The sequence below is a fragment of the Musa acuminata genome, chromosome BXJ3-2, assembly GCF_036884655.1.
Source record: "Musa acuminata AAA Group cultivar baxijiao chromosome BXJ3-2, Cavendish_Baxijiao_AAA, whole genome shotgun sequence".
Taxonomy (NCBI): domain Eukaryota; kingdom Viridiplantae; phylum Streptophyta; class Magnoliopsida; order Zingiberales; family Musaceae; genus Musa; species Musa acuminata.
This window is the reverse complement of record NC_088350.1, coordinates 23903731-23929212: the sequence shown is the minus strand read 5'-3', so window position 1 is coordinate 23929212 and position 25482 is coordinate 23903731. Positions and strand designations below refer to the sequence as shown.

General features: G+C 36.0%; 1 protein-coding gene across 1 annotated transcript in view; it reads left to right on the top strand.

The window, feature by feature from the left end:
- Positions 1–25482, top strand: part of LOC135631836 (callose synthase 10-like) — a 60123-nt gene that overhangs the window by 24524 nt on the left and 10117 nt on the right. The window contains exons 24-43 of the mRNA XM_065139810.1: positions 7169–7266; positions 7397–7478; positions 7567–7727; positions 7811–7931; positions 8596–8693; positions 8790–8880; positions 8963–9123; positions 9206–9315; positions 12806–12922; positions 13115–13183; positions 13276–13453; positions 15632–15749; positions 17243–17362; positions 18578–18693; positions 18777–18860; positions 21133–21245; positions 24481–24533; positions 24601–24777; positions 24872–24919; positions 25129–25287. Of these exons, the coding sequence (XP_064995882.1) occupies positions 7169–7266; positions 7397–7478; positions 7567–7727; positions 7811–7931; positions 8596–8693; positions 8790–8880; positions 8963–9123; positions 9206–9315; positions 12806–12922; positions 13115–13183; positions 13276–13453; positions 15632–15749; positions 17243–17362; positions 18578–18693; positions 18777–18860; positions 21133–21245; positions 24481–24533; positions 24601–24777; positions 24872–24919; positions 25129–25287 (2274 nt within the window). The remainder of the gene's footprint in view (positions 1–7168; positions 7267–7396; positions 7479–7566; positions 7728–7810; positions 7932–8595; positions 8694–8789; positions 8881–8962; positions 9124–9205; positions 9316–12805; positions 12923–13114; positions 13184–13275; positions 13454–15631; positions 15750–17242; positions 17363–18577; positions 18694–18776; positions 18861–21132; positions 21246–24480; positions 24534–24600; positions 24778–24871; positions 24920–25128; positions 25288–25482) is intronic.

The following is a 25482-nucleotide window of genomic DNA, read 5'->3' as shown; positions in this document are numbered from 1 at the left end:
GATTTGTATAACTATATGCTTTCACTTTGTTTGGAAGTTTGCTAATATATGCTAGTGAATTGGTTTCATGGAAATTCATTTGTAATTGATTCAATTAACCAATTTTCTAATTGCTTTTGTGGGAGATACATATGGTAGGAATCAAGGTTCGAAATTTCATACCGTACTGATGTATAGAGCTTTGCTCGGTATGGTATGGTATGTTATACTGAACGGTATGCCTAAATAAATATATATAATTAATATAAAAATATAAAAAAATATTTTTTAATAAAAAATATAAAAATTAATATGTAAAATATAAAAATAATATAAAAATATAAAAAAGGTGTATGCAGCCTTGGCGATGTCACCTCCAATTCTCATCACCTCATCTACGACATTCGGCGAAAAAGGCGACGAAGATGTTGAAGGCCGCACACGTCTCCGACCTTCGGTGAAGAACGCGGTGAAGAAGAAGGCTGCATAGTCGCAGACGAGAAAATGAAGGAGACCGCCTCTTCCGTTGCTATAGCCATAGCCTTCTTTGATCCCCGCGCCTCCATAGCCTCCTCTTTACGACTCTCCTCGTCGTTACCTTCTGGATCGGGATCATTGAGCAAGGGCAGTACCGGATCGGGATCGAGAAAGGGCGTGGAAACAAGTTCGTGCCGAGGTTCTCCCGATTCTCCCTCTTCTTCGAACACTTTCTCCTTCTTCCTACTTCGATGCTTCTTCCTCAGCCTCATCGCAGCCAGGCCGCTATATCGAGTGGACTGCCCGGTAGCGGGCGGTCCGCGTACTGGTTCATGGGCGGATTGATACGTATTGTCCGTGTCGGGCGGTACGATTCGAAATCGCAAACCTTGGTAGGAACAATGTCTAACTCTGCTACTTCATATGAAGTGGAAGTAGAAGTCTTGGGAGGGAGAGGGAACATAGTTAACATGCATGCTGCTGTATCATATTAAAAAAAGCCTAATCATATGCCCGAAGGTTAGAAGATCTTGCTTTAATATGTTAGTAAAGTTTATAATCTTTGTCTATCAACATGAAATGAAAAAAAAAAAAAAAGATTAGGCAAAATTTGGCTTCTCAGGTACTGCCAGATAGTAAGAAGGCCGGTTGGCCTATTACTTGTCAGAAATAGAGGTTAATATGCTCCTGTTCAAATGACTTTAGATGGGTCAGACTAGGGTGCTTCAGGCAGGCTGAGTAGGCTTTGGAAGATCCAAGCCATCTGTATCATGACAACATTATGATGCTGATCCACTTCAAAATTATCTTTTTCATGCTGGGAACTTCAAAAAATTAATGTGATGCAGTAGCTATATATTTAATACTTTTGCCACAGTAACTTTATCTTTGAAATTTACTTATTAAACCAATTCTTGTTTCCTTTCAATATTGATTGGTATACCTCAAATTTTATATTAGTTTTAGGTGGTAGGGAGAGATGCCATCCTTCCCTAGTATCCAACCATAATGTGACTAGATATGTGAATCTTCCGAAATGGCCTGCAATAGATGTTGTTAATTGGTTGTGCCAATCTGAAAGAGCTAGAAACTCGTCAATTCTTTGATTCCAAAGCTGCCTTATTTGCGTTGTTGGCTATTTTCTTTATCTTTTTTGTAATGATATGGTGGGACCATCTACCCGCATTTCATTTTGTAAATAAAATAAAGGGAATTGGTAGGCTTGCCTGCAGATCAGATATGGCCTGATTTCATCTGAAGCTTTGTCTAGTTTAAGTTGGATATGGTTTAGTGTTTTGAAATGTTAATCCCTTTGGTAACTTCAAGCCATTACTTGATTAATAATTGCATAAAATATGAACCAATCTTGATATTATCTGTTTATGATCCAATCACATTAGTCATATGATAATTTTAGTACCATCATGTGATTAGTGGTGGCATGGAAGCAGTGATTTAAAAAGCGTTAAGTGTGAAAAGGTGCTAAGGTCCCAAAATGCCGAAGGTACTAAGCGCTCGCTAGAGCGAAGTGAAGCGCTCTAAAATATTAAAATATAAAAAATATAATATAATTGATAAATATGATTATATAAATAAAAATATGACATTATTAAAAAGATCTAAATTGTCAAGTTATATTATCCATATTCTAATAACAAAAATGTCAAAAGACTCAAAATAATAAAGTTTTATATTAAATTCAATCATCATTATAATCTACATCGTCTTTCTCAAATATATCATAATCTTTTTCTTCCTTTTATTCATCTTTATCAAAATATGTTTTCTTCTCTTCGACAATGGCAGGAGATGAACTGGAGACTTTTGCACTCATTTTTTCCTTTGTCATCTGCATTGTATATGTGTCACATCCTGAAATTTTTTTTTTCCTTTCCACACATTCAGGCCAAGTAGATAAACATCACTTTATTCATTATTCATAAGCCTTTATTACAATTCATTTATTGATCAAATCACAAATATAAAAGTAAACATAGTGGTGTTAACTTCAAGAATCATCCTAGCGGCTCTACCTAGCGGTAGAGGAAGGTCAGCCCTCCATTGGAATCCAATTTAGTGCTAGAGGGAGGTTGCTTTGAAAATAAAATACAAAGAAAATTCAGCAACGCTGAGTAGGAACCCCAAAAGTCAACTTAAAATGAATACATGATCAAAATTCAATCATCCCATTGGCGTATATCAAATACCCGAAGGAGCACTCCCCCAACAGCGGATGGAGAGGCTTTATCCTACAGGATGAGTTTGTGTTCTCCCAATAGCGGATGGAGGCAAACTCATATCGCACTCCTAACAGCAGATGGAGTGGTGTCCCGCACCCGCCATAGTGGGAACACGTTCCTCCTAACAGCGGATGGGGGAACCATCCAGCCGCCACGTCTGACGGCTCGCTAATCCTCGAAAGGAATCGCCCTACCTACTCTCGGCAGGGAAATAACATAATCTTACACTGGTCATGTCCATATCGGGATGAAATAACACAATTAAAACATCTCTTTCAAATATCATCAATATCAAATAATATAAATTAGCCCTCAATTGACTTGAACCCTAGTTCAATCGAGCCAATTGAACTTAAGTTACTAGAACCTAACTGAACTGATCTTTAATCCTCATTTAACTGGTCTGGAACCACCCTAGACTAGTATAATTTGGACTAGATTAGGTTCAATTTAGGTTAAACTGACTTGAGTAAGTCAATAATTCGGAATCACCCTGAATTGATCTAGACTAATCAAGTTTAGTTTAGTTCAATCAATATTTGGGCTCAAATCCAACAACAATATTTGGCTGAATTGGGCCAGCCACCATCTACTGGTCATGTGCATTATATATGACTAGGCATGTATCACATAAAGCTGGCCCAGCTTTGGCCCATGGATTGGTCATGTGCATCGCATGTGACCACTCATGATGGTTGGGTTTGGTTAGCCTACGAGCCAAATCCTGACCTGTGGGTTGGGCCTGGTCTACGGGCTAGGCCTGATCTACTGACTGGGCTTAGCCAGTGGGCCATGGCCTAACCTATGGGTTGGGCCTGACCTATAAGCAATTTCAATCCAATTAATATCTAATTTCATACCACAACATATATTTATTAACAATATAAACAAAAACATAATAACGTATTAAAAGATAGATAAGGAGATAAGCTTTAATACAAGGAAATAACATTCTAAATTTGAATAGAAATCATAACATATTAAAAGATAGATCGGGAGATAGCTTTAATACAAGGAAATAACCTTTTAAATCTAAATAGAAATCATACTTTCAACACATGTATAATTTCAACATATTATAGTCAAATAAATTTTAAATCATTTATAATAACACATTTTAAATTTCAGATCAAAGAATATAAAAAAAAAATTTTAGATGACATATTTTAATCTAACAAAGATTTTAATCTAGATAAGATTAAAGATAAACTGTAATGCTAGGAAATATCATATAAAACATATAAATTTTTAATATGTTTAAATATAAAATAAAAGTCTTAAGCAGGATTAAAAATATTATAAAAACTTCAGTAAATTTTTATGCAACAATATGATTTTGACATTTAAAGAATTGATAAATATCTTTCAAACTACAAAATATTCAACATTTAAAAAATCAAAATAAAAACTAAAACTTTTATTTTCAAGGAAGGTAGAAAAACCTACCTCTCGTCAGCAGGGTGTAACTCCTCTTTCCTCCTGCTGCCAAGCTCGACTAGGTGATGAACGAAGGAGAGAAATCCCTCCCCTTAAATAAGAGGAGGTGAGCCTCAATTAAAGAAAATTTATTTTAAATTTTGTATTTATTTAATATAAATTATTTTCATTTAATATACTAACAAATATGATATCACCCTATTTGAATGCTCAATAGTTATTTTCTAATTCGTATTAACAAACAAGGAAATAGATTAAGATTTCCTTAAATTACAATGACAAGTAAGGAAAAAATTAATTCCTAACTTAAATATTTAATGTGATTACAATATGTCTGTAATTCTCCAACACCTGAGGCTCTTGTCATATCTCTCTATATTAAGCTGTCATCTTTGAATACATTCTCATCTTTGACATTTTGCAAGTTTGCACCCATTCCTCCCCCCAAACCACTCATTTAAATCATCAATGTCTTGTAATGAGATTGGATCAATGTTATTTCGCAAATCATGACGAGCCTTTATTGCTTGATTATACTTTATATAAATAAGATCATATAATCGTCGATGCTCTAACCGATTTTTTCTCTTCGTGTGAATCTGTCATATTATATAGTTTAAAAAATATTAATATATCTATCTAAAAAAGAATAGATTAATTGAAACAAAAATATTTTGTGATCTTTACATGCTCAAAGACACTTCAGTTTCTCTCACAACACGTAGAACTACAAATCAAACTAAGAATTTTGATAGCCAATTGTTACAAGTTCGGGATGAAATTTCCAGATAGACTCCACCATTCTGTAGCAAAATTTACTTTGTTATTAATAATAACATACTATACATAAAATTAATTATATAAATTTATTAATATCGGGGATGTAGTTGTCCTTGATCAAACTGTCATTGAAATTCCAAAAAGACCATTGATATCCTTATATAAAGATAATTTACTTTTGATCTTATCTTGCATCTTAAGGTTTGAAACCAATCTTGTAATGCACTGATATAACCCATTTACAATTTCTGCATCAAACTCAATGGATGTAAAAGAATTATGGAGCTGTATCTGTCCTTGGCTTGACTCGTAGTACCAGTCAGTACTGGTGTACTTACACATGGTACATTGGTGTTTCAAAGATGGAGGAGGAGAAGAGGAAGGAAGAATAGGAGGCGGTGGAGGAAGAGGAGGAAGAGGAAGGCGGAAGAGAAGGAAAAAGTGGAGGAAGAAGGTGGAAGAGGAAGAAGGAGAAGACGTAGTAAAGAGGAGGGAGGTGGAAGAGGAGAAAGGGGAGAAGAGGTGGAGGAAGTGTAAGGCGGGCGGTGGTGGGTGGCGACGAGCTGCTGAAGAGAAATGTGAAAGGCTCATGTTCGGGGTGAAGAGGGCTTGCACTAATGTTTGTTTTTGAATTTTTTTTAAAAGGTCAGGACCGGACTGTGCCAACTGGAGGCGGTCCGCATACCAGTTCACCTCAGACCAGTGCGTACTGTCCGTTTTCTATCGGTCCGAGCGAAATGTCAATCACTAGACATGACATCTCGGTGTGGTTAGTTAATGCCATTATCTGCTCTGCATCTTGACCAAATATATCATCTGTTGCTTCTGTTTTATCGTTGTAGTAGTTAACTATGTTGGAAGTTTATTGTGATGTCTTGATTAGCCTCACATTTGAAGTGGATGATCTGTTGTGTCTACTATTAGCAACATGGGCTTAAGGTGTTCGGCTACATAGTATGAGGTTTGTCTGCAATTTATTGGCTAGTAGACCTTTCAGTTTTGTTGTGACATTATCAGCCTCAATTTATAGCAGACCCTTCTCCTACTTTCCTAATGAGTCAACCATATCAGGTTATGTTCAATGTTGCAATATTCATTGGCTTATACAAGGCAATGCAGAGAATTCATGTCCAGTACAAGTTTGATGCATCAGTTTGTTATGCTTCTTTTCTTAGCGCCCGTCTAGCACATCTTTCATGAAATGTGCACATTTCGCCCCCAAGAACTAGTGTCACTCTTTTGGTCCTCTTTTTTCGGTGCCATCTCATCTGGCATTGTAACTTCTTGAACCTTCTAATACTTTTTTCTGATATGTATGTTTTACTTAGATGACGGTTGAGGTAAGTGTCACTGTATCAAATTGGTATTTGCCGCCACAGGAGCTGAAGATGAGGGGAAGGGAGGTGGAGAAAACTGTAGAAATGTTTTCGAAGTGGTGATGGAGTTGCATCTGATGGAGCAAAAGCAATGGTAGTGTGTCCTGTAGCATTATTGGGTCAATGGGCTCAGACAGAGTGAGAAGATATGGAGATTGTGGAGCTGACAGTGGAGATGCAATGATTTGTTTGAGGCAGTGGAATGAGGTGGCAAATGCTGAAAAGCAGAAGGCATGTGAAGGTGGAAGATTATTCAGAAAAGAAACAATAGCAGCCATCTCCTGTTGAATAATCTTGATTTTCATAATCAACAAATTAGTATTCTTTGATTTAACCATCAATAGTGTATGATATTAGAATCCCACATTAACCTGTAGATCATACATAGATCTACTGGCATATTCCATGCCTGTTCTGCAGGTTTTTTATCCAAATTATGCTGAGGAAACCACATTCTACTTCCATCAGGTTGTACTGCATCATAGGTTTGTGACTGGAATAGGTTATGTTCTGTGTCAATCTCTACAACTCACAATGGAAGTTCTCTTTTTGGTGTTTTTTGAAAAAAAATCTTGTTCAGGTACTAATCAAGAAATCTCTATCTTAGAGGTGAGTAGAAAGACATGTTTTGTCTGAGTTCACCAATCTCTGAAGTATGAACCACTGCAAGTTGTAAACAGCTGAACTGTTTCAATTTTCCTGATTCTTTTGTCATTATAAGCAGTCACTACTTTTGGTGTTGTCATGTTCTTAAAGCTCCAAAATTTATTTGATTAAGTTACAACCCATAATTATTTTATTTGCAAAAAGAATATTTTATCCTTTTATTGATATATGATCTTATGATGCCTATGGTGTTCCTCCATTGTTTACCTTCAGGATTCTAAAGATATGGACAGGGATTTTGCAGCGAAGTTCTCTCCCTTTTGGAATGAAATTATCAAAAGCTTGCGGGAAGAAGACTACATAAACAACCGGTAAATGCAATTTCTAAGATGTGATTCTACTTGCTATGGAACTTCTGTTTTGTGAATGCATTGAGTCTCTAATTTTTTGTCGAACTAGTTAAGGCCTTAAGGGCCATTTTGTTTTCATGGTTTTTGACAGAGAAATGGATTTGCTTTCTATTCCAAGCAATTCCGGGACCTGGCGGTTGGTCCAATGGCCTTTATTTCTCCTGACCAGTAAGGTTTGTTGTCAGTAGTAATAGTTCCTACTTTCAAAACCCTATTGCAATTATTTTTCAATTGATTCTAAAACCTGTTTAATGTTTATAGATACCATTGGCAATTGACGTGGCTTTGGATTGCAAAGATACACAAACTGATCTATGGAGCAGAATCTCAAAGGACAAATACATGGCATATGCTGTTAAGGAAGTCTACTACAGTATGGAAAGGATTCTGGTTTCTGTAGTTGATGGTGAAGGGAGACTTTGGTATTCTATTGCAAATTTCTTATTTCTTTTCAGAAATGCATAATTTTATTACACGCGAATCTTACATATTTGCTTGATGGCAGGGTGGAGAAGTTATTCCAAGAACTTAATAACAGTATCTCAGTGGACTCACTGGTAGTAACTATAACGCTTAAAAAGCTGCAACTGGTGTTGACAAGGTTCTCTGCCTTGGCTGGGCTTCTTGTGAGTCATCTGAGAACTAGTCCATCTGCCTTACAGTTGGTTGCTAGTTCATGTAAAAGAAACATGAACTGCTCATTGTTTCATCTATCACCGTCTCTCATGTTCTGTGATGTTCTAATCTTGCTTTATGCCTAGTTTTGTTACATTAATTTGGATGCTTATTGCTAGGGCATAAAACTGGTGACTGTAAAATTTAAGAAGAATTGTCAAGGATGCGATAAATGATTTAACCCACAAACTTGAAACAAATTGAATGTATTGCAAAATTTGAAAATTTTACAGCATACAAATCCTTTGTTTCAGGGCATTTTAAGTATCCCACATGTCAAGTTTTGTATTTTGTTACATGTTGATCTTGTAGTTGTTTGTCTATGAATTGTGATGCTAGCATAAGGTTTCTATCACAAAACAAGTTACGAAAAACATACGAAAAACAAAGCACATGATAGTCAGATTTGTTTTTTGTTATATGCGCTTGAGGGTGCGTAAATTTTGTCACTACTGTCCTAGTCCCATGCTGATGTCATTATTCGATTGTGCCTGCACTTCTTAACATCTTGGTCTCTGTCTAATATATTTGTGTGTTAGATGCTGTTTGATAGCTTGTTTTCACACTCCTTTTTATTTTCTAGTGGTTTTCTTCATAAAAAGAAATATTATGCAGATAAGAGATGAGACTCCTGAACTTGCCATTGGTGCTTCAAAAGCTGCACATGAATTATATGATGTTGTCACTCATGATTTCTTGACCTCAAATTTGAGGTACCATTGAACACTTGGCCATTATAGTGACACGTAATATGCTTGTGGTATCCATACAAATATTGCCTAGAATCCAATGAGTTTGTTTATCCTCAGTGAGCAACTCGATTCTTGGCAACTTTTAGCGAGAGCAAGAAATGAAGGTCGCCTCTTCTCTAAAATTTCATGGCCCAGGGACAAAGAAACTGTATGGAACCTTCTTACAGTTCACAAGTTAGTGCTTATTATCAATAATATATATTGCTGGTTTACTTTGTATTTTTCTTCAGAGAGAACAGGTGAAACGGTTGTATCTACTTTTAACCGTAAAAGATTCTGCTACAAATATTCCAAAGAATTTAGAAGCCAGAAGGAGACTGCAGTTCTTTGCAAATTCATTGTTTATGAACATGCCGTCGCCGAATCCTGTTTCTGAGATGATGCCTTTTAGGTATTTGTTAAACATGTTGGTAGTGTTGCAAATTTTCAAAGCATTTTTAGTGTAATTAAGATTTTACTTGTTTGGATTGTAGTGTTTTTACTCCATACTACAGTGAGACAGTACTCTACAGTTATTCAGATTTACGGGTTGAAAATGAAGATGGGATTTCAACCCTTTTTTATCTTCAGAAGATCTTTCCAGGTGATCCTTCAGTTCTTCGTGAGAACTTTTATGATTTATGTGGTCTGGCGTATATAATTTTTACTGAATGGCAGTACAAAATTCAACTTTATATTTCAAATCCATTGTTTACTGTAAGTTTAGAATTTACACTACCAGTAATACTTGCGATTTTGGACTTTGAATCAGGGTTCTCAATTTCGATTTGTACCGTCCAATATGGGCGTACGTACCAGTCCGAGACGATACTGGTACACGGATCGTCCTCTACCGGGCAGTACCAGTGTTTTGACCGGTACCGAGGCGTATCGACCGGTATCGAGACGTACCGATCGGTACCACCCTGGATATTGACCGTTTCTAAGGCATACCGATCGGTATGCCTTGGCGTGATAGGTGAATGTATTTTTAAGGTTTTAGGGTGTACCATCGGTACGCCCTAGCGTACCGACGGTATATACCGGTACGTACCGTACCGATTAGAGCTCAGTACGTCGATACGGACCGGTATTCAAAACCTTGCTTTGAATAATTCGTTGTAGATATATGGTTTACGTGATCTGAGGAGTTCCTACATGTGTTTTACAGGTAGTCCTTGTTTTTTCTAGAGAATTATTTAAGTTTTTCATGATAATTTCTAGCTTGCTTATCAGCTTATCTAATATTTACATTTTAGGAACAATTTGATCTGGCTTATGCTCCTACTCTATCGACCATATGATTTTCAGAGTTTGGGTGAATCGATATATGACACATTTTAAATGATATGCTTATTGGCTTATTGCTACTGATTGTTAAGGTTCTGTAGATGAAAATTCTTTGTGACACCATTGTTCCAAAAGGTTGATATGATGGAGAACATGATTGCCATTTAATCCCTAATTTCACTACACTATGAGTAGTCACATACTGGTACATTATTCTGGGTCATTGTTAGCACCATATCAGCTGTTGTTAAGATGTTCCCTAAGCACCATTTTTTCCTATAAATTGGTCTTGTTTACTGGTCTATGCATTGCCTATCACAATATGGTTATACTGGTTGCTCTTTGCAAATTGGCTGATGTAGGGATATATGTTGATGTGGCCAAAGATTGATTTTCCATGAATAGAGGTATGTTGAGGTTAGCATTCTCATGATAAAATTAACATGAGGATTTTTTTTTTCTTCCCCTAAGGTGTAACGGTTTATTCAACACACTATTGGTGTAGGGTAAAGATGTCTAGGTGCGACTCTTTGGAACTAGAGTAACTCCAACTATCGTGCTCTTATTTTGGTCTCTGTTTTACTACTGCCATTCTTAAAACTAAAAAAAACTAAAAAAGTATTTTTTTTTTGCTTTAATCCTCATCTACTCTTTTATCTTTGTTTGTTGGCTTTTCAAAAAAACATAGCTGAAGACCCTTGCCTTTGCTCCAAATACTTTCTGGTTTCCAACCCTCAGAAATTGAAACAAAAAAATTCCTAGAGCTTTGAATTCCAAAAGGTACTATCTTTGTAACCATAACCTATAGATCCAAGTTGTCTGAAGCAAGATTGTAAATGTTCGTCAAATACTGGTTTCAACAATTTGTCAGAAGGATACAATACCAACATACTGAGTGGTACACTGAGTTGTGTTGCTCAGTATCAAGGACTGCTGTACCGCTCAAAACGATATGAAACAGGCAGTGTGTACCGTCCAGGCGAAGGTCGGTTCATGGTCCATCTTGTTTTGGGTGGCCTGATTAAAATAAAAAAAAGAAAAAGTGGTGGGACTCATCCAACTCAGCGTTAAAAAAGAAAAAAAAACCAAATTAGGGCTTGTGAATGTGATTCCTCTTCTCGCATATGATGCTGTTGTCGCCGCCGTTGCTGCTATTTCGTGACGTCACTGTCGCCACCGTTGCTTCCTGATGTCGCTGACACTACCGTTGCTTTGCGAATCCTTGGTCGTGCTGTTGCCGTCGCTGCCAACACCATTGCCCTGCATTCCTTCTTCTTGATAGGGATGCTCCCACGTCTTCTCCTCATCTTCTTCCTTCTCCTTCTCCAATACTTCTTCCTCCTCCATTGCTTCCTCTTCTTCCTTCTTCATTTCCTTTCTCCTTTTTTCTCCTGTATATCTCCACCTCTCCTTCCTCTTCTCCCTCTATTTATTCCTCTGCCAAACACCGGTATATACTAGTGTACCATGTGTCGGTACATAGGTACTGACCTTTGCGTACCTATGCGACAGATCGCCGAAATGGGCCTGGTACCCGAAACGATGATTGTTGCTCAGTATTACTGGAAAAAGAATAAAAAAGTGATTTACTGATTCATATTATGTTGTATGGTCTATCACCGGCCTTTAGTCAGATCAACAATGTACCAGTCTGACCAATATAAAGTATATTAAATTATGGTGTGGAGCAAGTAGCATCCATCGTTATCATCAGAGCCCCTTTAAATGCTTTGTCCTACATGATTGCCAAACTGCTCTGTGCTGATGCAGTTTGCCTTTCCATGGATTTTGTGGTGCGTGGTAGCCCATGTCTGACGTTTGATGTGATATCTGGTTCTTAGCCTACTAGCATAGATGGTAAGATTACATTTGATTGGGAACAAGGCATGACATAGATGGTGGTGTGACAGATCATGGTGCATTTTTGTGCCTGTATGTTATTTATTTTATACGTAAATGCAAAAATGAATCATTTGAACTAAACACTGTGATTTTCTTTTGGCCTTTGAATTGGTTGTTGACTCATTGAAAACAACCTGAAACATGCTTACTTCCAACTTACAATGATTCAATGCGTATCAGCCTACCGTTTTAACATTTATGAATTTTTGTTTTGAAAGTTAATTTTGTTTGTTTTTTATGCTTAAACTAGTGAGTTGGTAATTGACACCTTCAAATTATGCAGATTGATTGGCTAATGACCTCTAGCATCTAGCAATTTTCTGAAGTAATGGTGTTTGTTCTCAAGTTAATGTAAATAGTAGATCACTTTAAAGCTAGTCATGGCTTATCTGTTTTCTGCTGCAAAGCCTACCATGCGTTCTGCCTTTGGTTTACCTGCCAAGATCATTCTGCTGGTTATTAGTTATCACATAGAAATCAGTTCCTTGGTTATGATTATTTGGTGTTGTGCTTCCACCTCATGACCACATGTTGTGGTCCTTCACTTCTATCACATGATAGTTGCTTTGTGTGCAAGCATCCTTGTACAAACATTTCTGTGCACATGGCATTATCTTGTGCAGATAAAACATCAACTTCTAGAAAGTTCTTATGCTTCGATTGTGAGATATTAGTTTTAGCTGGCATGCTCATTGGGATGTATTCACTCTATGTTGATTCGCTTCAGATATTCATATGTCCTGTATGACATTAACATGAATTCATTTACTGATTCAGTTATCTTGCCATGTTAGTTTTATTAACAAATGTGGTATGGTGATTCGTCTGATTTTTTAAAATGTCATCTACATTAAATAATTTCATTTCTTCATCAATCTTACATGATCAATTTGTTATTTTAGATGAGTGGGAAAACTTTCTAGAGCGAATTAAATCAACTGCAGATGCTGTTGAAGATAATGATAACCTTGAATTGCGGTTTTGGGCATCTTATCGCGGCCAAACATTGGCAAGAACAGGTTATTGTGTTTCTTTGCTACCTGAATTGCCTGTTGGCAATCGTCTCCTTTTTTCCCCCTTGTTTCTTTGACTTCCAAATGTTAAGCCTCCCTTTTATTAGCTCATCTACTTCAGCTGCCATATCATGGCTATTCTGTTGCTTTCTTCTTTTGCTCATGTGCTATTAACAATTTCATGGCGTGATCATGTAGTGCGTGGTATGATGTACTACAGAAGGGCCCTTATGTTACAAAGTTATCTAGAAAAGCGCTATCTTGGAGGTACTTTCTTGTTGCTGTTCATCTGCCAATCTTTACCAGACCTGTAATCTTTATTGTGATATTTTTCTATATATTATAATGTGATATTGCAGGAATTGAAGATGGTTATTCTGGAGCTGATTACATGAGTACACAAGGATATGAATTGTCTCCTGAATCGCGTGCCCAAGCTGATCTGAAATTTACGTATGTCGTCTCATGCCAAATTTATGGTCAACAGAAACAAAAAGGGGCTCAAGAGGCAGCCGATATTGCTCTCCTTATGCAGAGGTTAAATAAATTCTTATCTTTGAAACAAAGGGTTTGCCTTTGATATAGGCCGTTGAAAGTCATAAATGTTATTGATATATGTTAAAATTCTCTGACTTTTGTTGTCATTATGGATTTTATAATTGTGAAATTTTGGTTTTCAATTTGACAATTTGGACATTGTAGATTTGCAAGCCTCTAGAATTTTTGTAGGAATTACATGCTGCAAGATATTGATTGTTTCCAACTGCTGTTATGAAGGTCCATCCAAGGTGCACTTATGTATGATTAGCATGGATACTCATTATGGAATCCTCATTTTGGTCTGGTTTCATAGGCTTCAATGAGTGCATATTATCTTTCACGTGTTGTGGGCTATTCGAAAATGCTATGGCAACTAAGAGATGCCTATATATTCTAATGCATACATCTTTCAAAACTTGCTTTCTTTTATCAAAATCAAGTCTGCCTGTTTTCAATAATTGAATTTATGTGTTGTGATGCATCATAATTGAGCTGCCTGTCAGTGGGGCTAACTGTTCGTTGGGATAGAACGAAAAAACGCCATTGCTATCTTGATTTATTCGTCTGCCTCTTTTTCTTTTCATTTGTTTTTCTTGCTCTGGTTTCCTAGCTCCTATTACTGTCCTTTTATGCAGGGGTTTGATGTGTACTGCCCGGTACGGGTGGTACATATCAGTCCGAGAGGATACCGGTACGCGGACCGTCCTCTACCAGGCAGTACTAATGTTTTGACTGGTACCGAGGTGTATCGACCAGTACCGAGATGTACCGACCGGTATCACCTCGGATTTCGATCGTTATCGAGGTATACCGATCGGTATGCCTTGGCGTGGTAGGTGACTATATTTTTAAGGTTTTAGGGTATACCATCGGTACGTACCATACCGATCAGAGCTCGGTATGCCGATACAGACTGGTATTCAAAATCCTGCTTTTATATTGTTGCTACTTTCAATTACATGTTTTTTCTTCTCTTTGTTTTCTTTCTTAATTTGTAATTTCTTTGCTCCTGCCACTCTTCAATTAATCATTGCTTTGTGTTCTTGGTTTTTCCATAATGTTACTTTTGATTCCCCTGTCCGTTCCTTTTTTTTCATCTTCTCTGTCATCTTTCGGTTTCTTTGCTCTTGAAATGAAGTATCACGATTTCACCTCAGTAGAAAAGAAAGGATGCAGAGGAAGGATAGATGCCTTGTCATCATATTTCTATATGCTCACCATCTGGCATAAGTTGAGATAGAGTGGAGATTTCCTAGAGGGAGAGGTTATAGGAAAGAAAGTAGCTTTAGCCTCTAAGGGCGATATGGATGTCATGTTAAAGAATGGAAACGCAATGTAGGGCCAAAACAGGGCCCATTGCTTACTTCAAGGCTGTGGACAATTTTCTTTGCCTTTGCTGTATTACTATAAATATAATAGTCGATAACTGCCATATTATCTTTGTATGTTGTTCTTTATTTATTTTCAATAATCTTATTGGTGATTTACTCTTTTTTTTCTCTTATATTAAAATCTTATTTTTCATATTTGATATTTTATTTCCGTATTTCTTTGAAAAGATAGATATCTTATGGAATATGAAGCTAAAAGAGTTTTTCTGGCATTTATATTCAGTTTTTAAAAATTATGCTTTTGTTTTTGAGCTATTTTATCTTGATCCACCATATCTTATTTATCTAGTTTCTCGTCTTTATCCTACCGTCCTCTTGTTTTGGTTCTATTTCTCCTAGCTGACTCATTCCTAATTCACATTTTGATCCTGTATATGTTGGTTGAAGCTACTTTAATTTCATCCAAGGATCCGTTCCTTTGCTGTCTGAATGTAAATAGATAATTTTCTGAAATTTTGTTTTTGGAATATCTTATCATATCTTTTTTATGTTAAGCAAGTGACTAAGGTCCAAAGGGTCTCTTATATTAAATTTTGTATTTCTGAAAGTTCGCCCTGTGCCTTGGTTCCAAAGGGTCTTGGCTCTTAGTGTTCCTTGAGCCTTTGAAAATTTCGGTCCTTGTGCCTTAATGTTCCTTGAACATTTTGGTCTGTGAACTATGGATGGCTGTAACTCTTTAACTTTTTTTGCAGTATGTCAAAGTTCTTTTTTCTTTGTCTTATTGTGTGTGTTGGTTGTTGCTGTGCTGAATGATTATTGCCCTGTCCTGTTGCTTGAATTCCAGAAATGAGGCTCTTCGAGTTGCTTTCATACATGTCGAGGAAAATGCATTAGCTGATGGAACAATTTCTAAAGATTTCTACTCAAAGCTTGTCAAAGCTGATGCTAACGGAAAAGATCAGGTGCACAGGATACCACATTAATGGTTGAATTGGTTTATCTTCTTTTCCCATTGTTCATTTTTTCAGCGAAGTTTTTATATTTCCAAGTTATTCTTGTATTTGTTATACTTAATAAGGTGCAGATTAATTGTCGTGCTTTATTTCATTATTTTATCATCTGTATAATATTTGAAAAAAACATATTTTGGTACAAGTATTGACAAATTTGTTTATTGCTATTTTAGCCTGGTTGCTGAAATCTGTCCAAAGCATGATATGCAATTTCGAATGGTATTGTCCGGTACGGGCGGTACGTATCGGTTTGATGGTATACCGGTACGTGGACCTCTCGCTACCGGATGGAACGTGCTACAGGGCTACAGTGTTATACTGTAGCAGTACTACAGTAGAGAGAGAAATATTTAAAATTTGGCATACCGCTTGGTATACCCTGGTGTACCGCTCAGTACTTGGTACCGTATCAAGCCAACCTCGAAACACTGGTATGGTACGGTATTGCATATGTTGGTCCAAACTCCAAAGGATTAATGATTGTGTGTTTGTAAATTATCTGATTGAACCATGAACAGAATAATTTTGCTGCTCTATGATAATGTGTTTGACATTTCTATTTTGTTACTCTTGAGGACTAGCAGAAATCAAGTGTGAAGTGTGCTTATATGGACCTCTTAACCATCCCAGAACTTTTAACCGTTGAATATCCAAATGTAGGTGTGGGCTTTTCAATGAATACATAGAATTACTTTGCTAAACAACAATATGAACTTGAAAATGATCATGCAAATGAAAATGGGAAATGATATGTCTTCTGTTTGTAAAAAAGAAATCCCTCTTGTTGCTTCCTTTTGTACCTGGAGTGGCTATTTGACAGGCTATTGTACCGACATTAATGTATTCAAATATGCAATTTGTATGCCCTGGAACATCTTTATGTTAAGTCAGAGAGAAGCATGCTTTAGTTGAGGATTTAATATGATTTATTTTTCCCAAGCCTTCCAATTTTTCTGTTGGAAAGTTGAGTCTTGGATGAGTTTTGATGTGGCCACTAGAATATCAACACAAATTCATTTTCTTTTTTCCAAATTCAACGTAGCTTCATGTATTGATCAATGGGTCTTTGCATTTCGTGATTGTGACACACTTGGACTGTAGTTCATTGATATTGCTTTTTGTTGTAATAAAATTTGAAATTCCAAATCACAACTTTGACTAGGCATTTTGAGTTTTTGATTTTGTTCTACTCAACATAACTATGCAATTGTTGCAACTTGCTATCATATGCTAATTGGCAGTTGTCTTTCAAATGCTTTACAATTCTATTTTAGGTCAAGTGTAACTTTTATTACACCATGTAATGTCCTTTCCTTTTCATTATAGTCATAATTTGTTGTAATTCGCTGGAGAGTTCTTTTTCAAAATATTTTCTATCATTGATATTTTGTTTTCGATTTGTTATTCTTTAATCATTTTTTGTGTGCCTTAATACCATCTAGGAAATATATTCGATCAAGCTTCCTGGAGATCCCAAGCTCGGAGAAGGGAAACCTGAAAACCAGAATCATGCAATCATCTTCACCCGTGGGGATGCTATTCAAACTATTGACATGAATCAGGTTGCTTTGTGATTCATATTATTTCAGACTAGTTCATCTGCCACTAAATTTTAATTTTAATCAATTTAGTTTTTAAGTTCTTAATGAAGGTACTAGGTTATATAACAGAGAAGGCAAAAGAACTAAGTCAGGAAAGTAACTAGTACCAAGGTTTCATATACCAGTTGAACTGGTACATATTGTTCTGACCACGGACCACACCATGCCATATAGGTTGGTACTGCTGGTATTTAGATCTTTATTACTTTACTAGTGAGACCAAATTGTACAAGGCGACATACTGCTTGCGTACCAGTATGACCAGTTGCCTAATGAGGTGTTGGTCCGAAATTTGAACTCCTTGCATAGGACTATATAAATTTTAGCGTATGTTTTATTTTTCTTGTTGAGTGTTTAGCAGTAAAATAATATGTACATCTCCTTTTTTGTCAGATTTTGTAATTTCATTGAATTAGAATGCAAGGGTAGGTAGGCAACACTATATTAAAAATCATGTTAGCACTAGTTGGCCCTGTTGTTGCTAGACATAGTCTTCTTGGAACTTACAAAGGTCAGATTCCATAATAAGTGCGATACCGTACCCTTGATTACCGACTACTTTTGGATCAGCTGTCTGCATGGCTACTTTTCTGATTTGGAATATCTCAAAGCCATGGTAATCAACTCTTGGTCTTCCTTTTCTCATCATGATTCTCAAGTTTGAACTTTTGCTGTGTATTACATAATACATATATTTATATATCAATTAAATTACTGTTCTGGATATAAGTAAATTGCCTCAAGGAATTAATTGAAGAAACCCTAGATGACTCATCTTCTAGGAGAGTGCCTCATAGAATGCAAATATTACCAATTTAGACTAATGGGCTGTCTATTTGCTGACAAATTAAATGGCTTGCACCAGCAAAATTTTCGACCTTGCTTGTTTGTTGCAACCGGTTGTGAAAACTGGTTTAACCAGTGTTTTCGGTATACTACTGATATTGATATGGAGCATTAGTTCTGGTTACCATACCTGTGTGCTCAAACAGGAGATAAATTGACTTCACAACAGTAGAAAACTAGCATGTGTTGCACTAGTTAAATATTTTAATGCTTATTGATAAACATTTTTAGGTGGTTACTTTTATGTTTGCATGAATTAATCAGTTTAGTCACATGTTTGTCTATGTTCCCGACCTGTTATCAATCAGTAAATTCCATCACATGATGCAGGACAATTACCTAGAGGAGGCTATGAAAATAAGGAATCTGCTAGAAGAATTCAATGGAAAACATGATCTTCGAGCTCCTACTATTCTTGGTGTGAGGGAGCATGTCTTTACAGGAAGGTTGCTGTCTCCAGCTTGTCAGAATTCCCTTTTTTCTACTGTTCTAATTCTAGCTTCTCTAAGTATGTTTATTATCTTGTCAGTGTTTCATCGTTAGCTTGGTTCATGTCCAATCAAGAAACTAGCTTTGTTACATTGGGACAACGCGTTTTGGCATATCCTCTCAAGTAAGTTTTGCCATTTGAAGCTCTTGTTAGAGCTTACTTTCAAATTGCAAAATTTTCAGATCCTCAGAGAATTCCATTTTTGTGTTTTTGTGGGTCAGATGATGTTTGCCATGTTTGTTGAGCTAATTGATGTGGAACTGTGTAGCTGATAGAAATAATTGATGTGGAACTCCACTTCACTTTCAAAACCGACATTTTTCTGCTTCAGCGCTCGATAGAGATTAAATTACCGTTTAAGTATTCTTTAAAAAAATTATTAGAATATTTCACTTGCTAATCATATTTATATTACTACCTATTTTATTATCTGCTTCATAGTTAATGATGGCTGGTTAGTTAGAAGAGATTGATGTATCTATTGTGATTTCAACTACCATGATGCTGTCAGCATATTAGCATTCAATAACACCAACATACTTATTTGTATTAGTTGGTGATTACCTTTTTTGTGTTGGTGTATTGATTTATACTAAAGTTTGCAATGCTGCTTGGTACGGTTTGGTATCGATGGCATTTGCAGATCGGACAATCTGCCAGCTCACAAACCTGGGTAAACTGGCAGTACACTTGATACAAAGCCTGTACTACCTGGTACAAGGCTTGTACTGCTTGGTGACTTCCTTTTTTTCATTTTCCAGTCTTTTTTAGAATGCATCCTAACTCGGTTCGTATTGGTGTATGGCACAGTATGTCAGTATGACTCGGATCTATACTGGTCCCATCTTAGATCGGTATGGGACTGGTATTTGAGATCGTGTGCCTTGACGCATACCATATTGTATTGATAGGTATGTAGCTTATCAAGGTTCATGGAATTTTGTGTATGTAGAAGATTTTCTTACAACTTAAGGTGAAATCTATGAACTAGAGTCTTGTCTAAAGAAATTGATGTTGTCAAATAATTGAGTTTGGTATAAATTTGTGAATTTATAATTTTTTTTATCCTACAATTGGTATAAAATTGTGGGTATCTTTTCTTGTATACATCTTCCGTATATCTCAATATCCTACATTCTACCCTAGCATGTATTACAATGAATGTTTAAAACCTTGATCTGAAGCCGATATAACTTTGGCAGCCGGAGCAGTATGAATCCGGTACAGACCGGTGTATTGACACTTGTACGGGTTAATACCATCCAGACTGAGAAAGGGAGAGCAGAGGGGAGGAGCAGTGGAAGAGGAGGCATGTCAGAGAGTGGCAACTCTTATGAGGAGGACGTGGTAACGGTGATGCAGCAGAGTCGCGGAGAATGGAACTGACGAGGAAGTGGTGCAGCCATGAATGAGGAGATCCTGCTGTGTGAAAGAGAGGAAGAAAGGGAGCATGATGGGAGAGAGAAAATAAAATTTAAAAAGGTAAATCGGACAATTGTCAGAAGTTCTGAGAAAATAGGGATACCGGCAGTAGGCTTATTATTAGTGGTACACCCAATAAGGTAATTGATCCGAGAGAAAACTGATGGTCCATGTACTGCTTCCTGATTGGACCAGTAAGTACTGGTTGGTGGCAACATATATGATCGTTTTAAAAATTTTGATTACAACTGCATCTGCACGTCAGTGAGATGTGTCACTATGAAGGCCTTCCACTTACATGAACCTAGAAACCCATATATAAGACCACCTATAAATCAAGGTAGATTACACTAGGGACAAACAGATGTGCCACTATGAAGGCCCTCACTTGCTGTCCTCTTAAAATATCATGGTCAACTTGAAGCACCAGATTTAGATCCTCCAATCATGAGAGAGTCGGTTTTTCCTAAAGCTTCTCTCCATACAGATCTTATCTACATTCACATGAAACATAATAGTCTTAATGTGAAACATATTAGTCTTAATCTTTGCTTTAAAGCACTTGTTCAATCAATATACTATGTTCTGTTGTTACATTTTGGAAAAAAATTATGAACTGTTAGTATGGATCTATGACCTTCTCATTTGTTTGAGTTTTTTTTAGGCAAATTATATGCAGCAGCGTGTCCAATATCATTTCACTAGGTAAAAGATATTAGGGGTTGTTTTTGCAGGTTGGTAGATCTTGTAACATTAGTGTCAGATTTCCTTTTACCTGTTACTCCTTATGTCTTGATCTTCACATTTGCTGATGTTCACTTTTAGAGTGATTTTTTATTATGAGACTCGGTAGTCATCTTTTTCACTCTTAAATTGGATCTTCTTGTTCATACATATTTGTTCTGTAATAAAATGTATGAGATCATTTGGTTTAACATCCTCTTTTCTCATTTTCTTTCTTATCTTTTAATAGGGTTCGTATGCACTATGGACATCCAGATGTTTTTGATAGGACATTTCACATAACTAGAGGTGGCATAAGCAAGGCATCTCGTGTAATCAACATCAGTGAAGATATATATGCTGGTTGGTTTCATGAACATTTGGCATCCTTTACCCTACAGTTTACACGAACTCCCTTTTTGCTATTTCTTTTATGTACAGTAACAAATTAGAAGTGCTTTTTTATTTGTTTTTGGATCTGCAAATCAACATAGTTTTCAAGGTCTAATGCTGTTATGCTGCCAACTTTTTTAGATTTGTTTCGTCTGCCATTGGATTATGCTGCCAAATATACTAATGTATGTTGGATAGGTGCTGCTATGCTAGTTCCTGTAATATCTTTTGGTTAGATACTAGTATTTGAATTATTATTATTATTAACAATGTTGAAAGTATGTTGCCAGCATGTAATTGTTATCTTTCTTGTATGCAACTAAGACTTGCGCTATGTTTGCCAGAAAACCCAAAATGGATTCTATAAATTTACTTAAAGAATCTAATTTGACTTTACTGTAAGGATATTGAGGTAGCTATAGTTTTATTCATTTGACAAATGAACTATTTGGATGACCTAGATTAGCTTGCAAGTTGCAGAAAGTTTTAAATGATTTCAAAGGCATATAGTGATACCAAGGTGTTTGTTGAATGATTCCAGACTACTGAAGTTTCTCCTGCTTGTACCAATGCTTTTTCGGTTTCTCATATTGCCACTTAATCTTTTAAGGGCCACTCATCATAATGAGACATGGTGGCATGGGCTTTGTTACTATTGATGCAAGTACAGGTCCTCCTAACTTCTTGTATTCAAGGTTCAATTTGCAGCACGGAATCTTCATGAATGAGGATAGTAAACAGAGACTGAAAGGTGGTAGAGAATAAATCTGAAAGGAGGATTAGAATTTGTAGAAATGCCATGAAGGATATGGAAAGAAGACAACTATGGCTATTGAGCCATAAAGAAGCTTATTGTTTCATACTAGTTTCATCTTTGCATATGATAAAATATTCACAACTTATAACTAGCCTCATATTTACATTAAAAGGTGTCTTTAGAAAAAGGAAATAGAGATTAGAATTAGGTAATTATATCTTTTCCTTTCAAGATGTTTATTATAGCTTTCAGTTTCTTTGTTTTCTGTTGAGAAGTCTTAATTTTGACAAATTCAAGGTTTGCCTTATCGGTGTACCGATCGGCCATTGGTATGGTATGTACCGATTTATATCAACGTATTGCATGTCGATATGGCAACACGTACCAATGGCACAAAAAATGATCCAAAAATTCTTGAAAAATAGAAAAAGATAGATTAGGATTTTTAAGTTGAAAATAAATATAAATTTAGTATAATTTTAACAAAAATAATCTACATTAGTAAAGAATAATGACATTTTTCAGGCTTTGAGAAGTTTTACGGTATGTTCCGAGTCGTTCTTTCGTTGATATTGAATTATTTACAAAGAAATGATTTGAATTGTTAGATTATTTTTTTAAAAATTAAACTTTAAGATTCAAATAAATCTAGTAATCAATCGATGGATATATCCCGTTCTTTCACCAAAAAGAACGATGAGACTCCATAGGTGGTGGATCGGGGTCTTCGATTTTATGTATATGTATATTAATTTGATATGCTTGTCGAATCCAATCTTGAAATTGTTCTCACGACATAGTATACTGATACATTATATGCCATTGGTGCATCAATATGGTGATGATTGTAGTCTAATTGTCATAAACCATACGTGTCCGAGGTGGCTCCTGAGGCAAGTATGATTGTGGCATCTGTTGGTACAGAGCACGGAGAATATCATAACTTTTACTTTTGCCATTGATCTACTATTTCGTATCATAAGATCGAGCACCGTACTATTGCTCAGAGACGAATGACCATCACTGTGCTGCTGTTAGTCGTAAATTCTCCATAATACGATGGCTGTGAATATGATGAGCTCCGTTCTATGTATATGTTGTGTCGGCTTTGTTGCATCTGCTCAAAATCATCCACTGCTTTTCCTTTCGCCTTCCATGTATAAACTTGATTAGTACCTTGTCGAGTTCCATGATTTGAATCTTGGGTGAGTTTTAGAGAGTGAAAATATTTTGTTTAGTTAATCCTTAAATTTGATTCAATCATCTAATTTAAGTATTAATCCTCCTAAATTAGCCTCCTAAATTTGATCTAATCTACAAATCGTAATTTTGTTGAGTTTAAGAGAGAAATTGTGAGAATGAGAGAGAGATGCGAGTGAGAAAGAGTTTGAAAGAGTTGAAGAGTTCGAGAGAGTGAAATGGGTTGAAGGAGGCGGGGGGAGGAAAAAAACCCTTTCCTCCCGTTCAAACGATCAAATAGACTGTTTGAAACTTGGCAATCTTAGCCCTTGATCGGTATCGGCCGAAATCTAACCATTACTGATCAGAACGATTGGGTTTCGACTATTCCGACTGGTATAGATCTGGTATCGCTCGATACAGGATCATGTAATGTGTACCGCCCGTTATAGTACGGTCCACATACCGGTCTCCTGTCGGACTAGTATGTACCGCTGATTCCGGGCACTTTACCATGGTGCAGTGGACTTCGGACAGATTTACTAATTTTGAGTCGTTTCTGGTGTTTGAAAATTTTTAGTTTTTTGACCATGCTGGATTGTGATTAGCAGTTCTAAACCCAAAAATTGTTGGAAATATTCTTTTAATTAAAAGATTAATGCCTGGGATATAATTCGATGGTTTAGCTTGATTTTTGGCAGTCTCAGCCCCAAAAATCTATCCAGACTGTTACTTAAATTCATAGGCATTTTCAGACTAAGATAGCTGATCCCAATTTATTTAAGCTTGTCTAGAATGAGTTATGTGGTCAGTTTTGTAATGGGTGATTTATCTCCAACTGGCATACTTAAACCTCTCTTGAGAATCCTACAGCAATTTTGTAAGACTAAATGAATAAATTCTCTCCAGGCAGTCAGTGCTATTAATTTATTTTTCTAAAACAATATTCATCTGCTTGTAAATGTTTAGACTAAGTGTTTGGCCAGGAAAACATGTAGATGAAAGCATTGACTTGCAAATTAAGAAAATCTGAAATGAGTGAAGATAAATAATGTTTTCCAATTGATTCAAGAAATTATATAGGAACAAGGATAATGCATTATTGAAGTGATAACATTTTTGTAAAATGTAAAATTTTAATAGTAGATTATTCAATCACATGGATTCTTTGATGACTGATTACGATGTTTGTCAAGTAGGATGTCTTATTCTATGGTTTATCATTGAACCTATTGTTGGAATGCCTAAGTGTTTTAAGGTTTCTTGCAGGGTTCAATTCCACATTGCGACAGGGCAATATTACACACCATGAATATATTCAGGTTCTGCTTGTGCTATCTTTCAGTGAATTATAATGGTATGTTTGCTGAAAACTTTGTCTTGTAATAGGTTGGAAAAGGCAGAGATGTTGGGTTGAACCAAATTGCTCTTTTTGAGGGTAAAGTAGCTGGTGGAAATGGAGAACAAGTGTTGAGTAGAGATGTTTATCGACTTGGGCAGCTTTTTGACTTCTTTAGAATGTTATCTTTCTTCTTCACAACAGTTGGTTATTATGTTTGTACTATGGTACTAATTTTCCCTTTATCTTTCTGTGTGCCTTATATGAATTTTTGAAATTATTTGGACTGTGATCTATGGAACTTCCCTTCTTTCTATGCAGATGACTGTTCTTACTGTTTACATTTTCTTGTACGGAAGAGTGTACCTGGTAATTCCTGGCTCAATTATCAAGTATATCTTATTGAGTTACACAGAAACGATTTATTATTAATTTAATTTTTCATTTTTTTACATATTTTAGTGAATTTTTTTTTTATCATAAACAAATTAATTATGGTTATTGTTTTTTTTTCTTACTGGTCAATTATATATTATAATCCTTGTTTACCCTAAATCAAGTCGTCTGAAACTTTTTAGGCACTATCTGGACTAGATTCTGCAATATCAACGAAGGCTAGGATGTTGGGCAACACTGCACTAGATGCTGCTCTAAATGCTCAGTTCTTGGTTCAAATTGGAGTTTTTACAGCAGTACCAATGATAATGGGTTTTATATTGGAGCTTGGATTAATGAAGGTCTGCCTGGCTATTTCTGTAGTTCTTTTCCCTTCTTGAAAAATATTTTAATAAATTTTGTGGATTTAGTGTTCCTAGTCTGCTTATGCAGTACTGTTCTATAGAACTTGTTGTCATTAGTTGCCTCTTCATTTTATTATAAAAGATAATTAAGGAGCAGTTACCTTCCCCATTAAGTAATTCAGGAATTGGCTA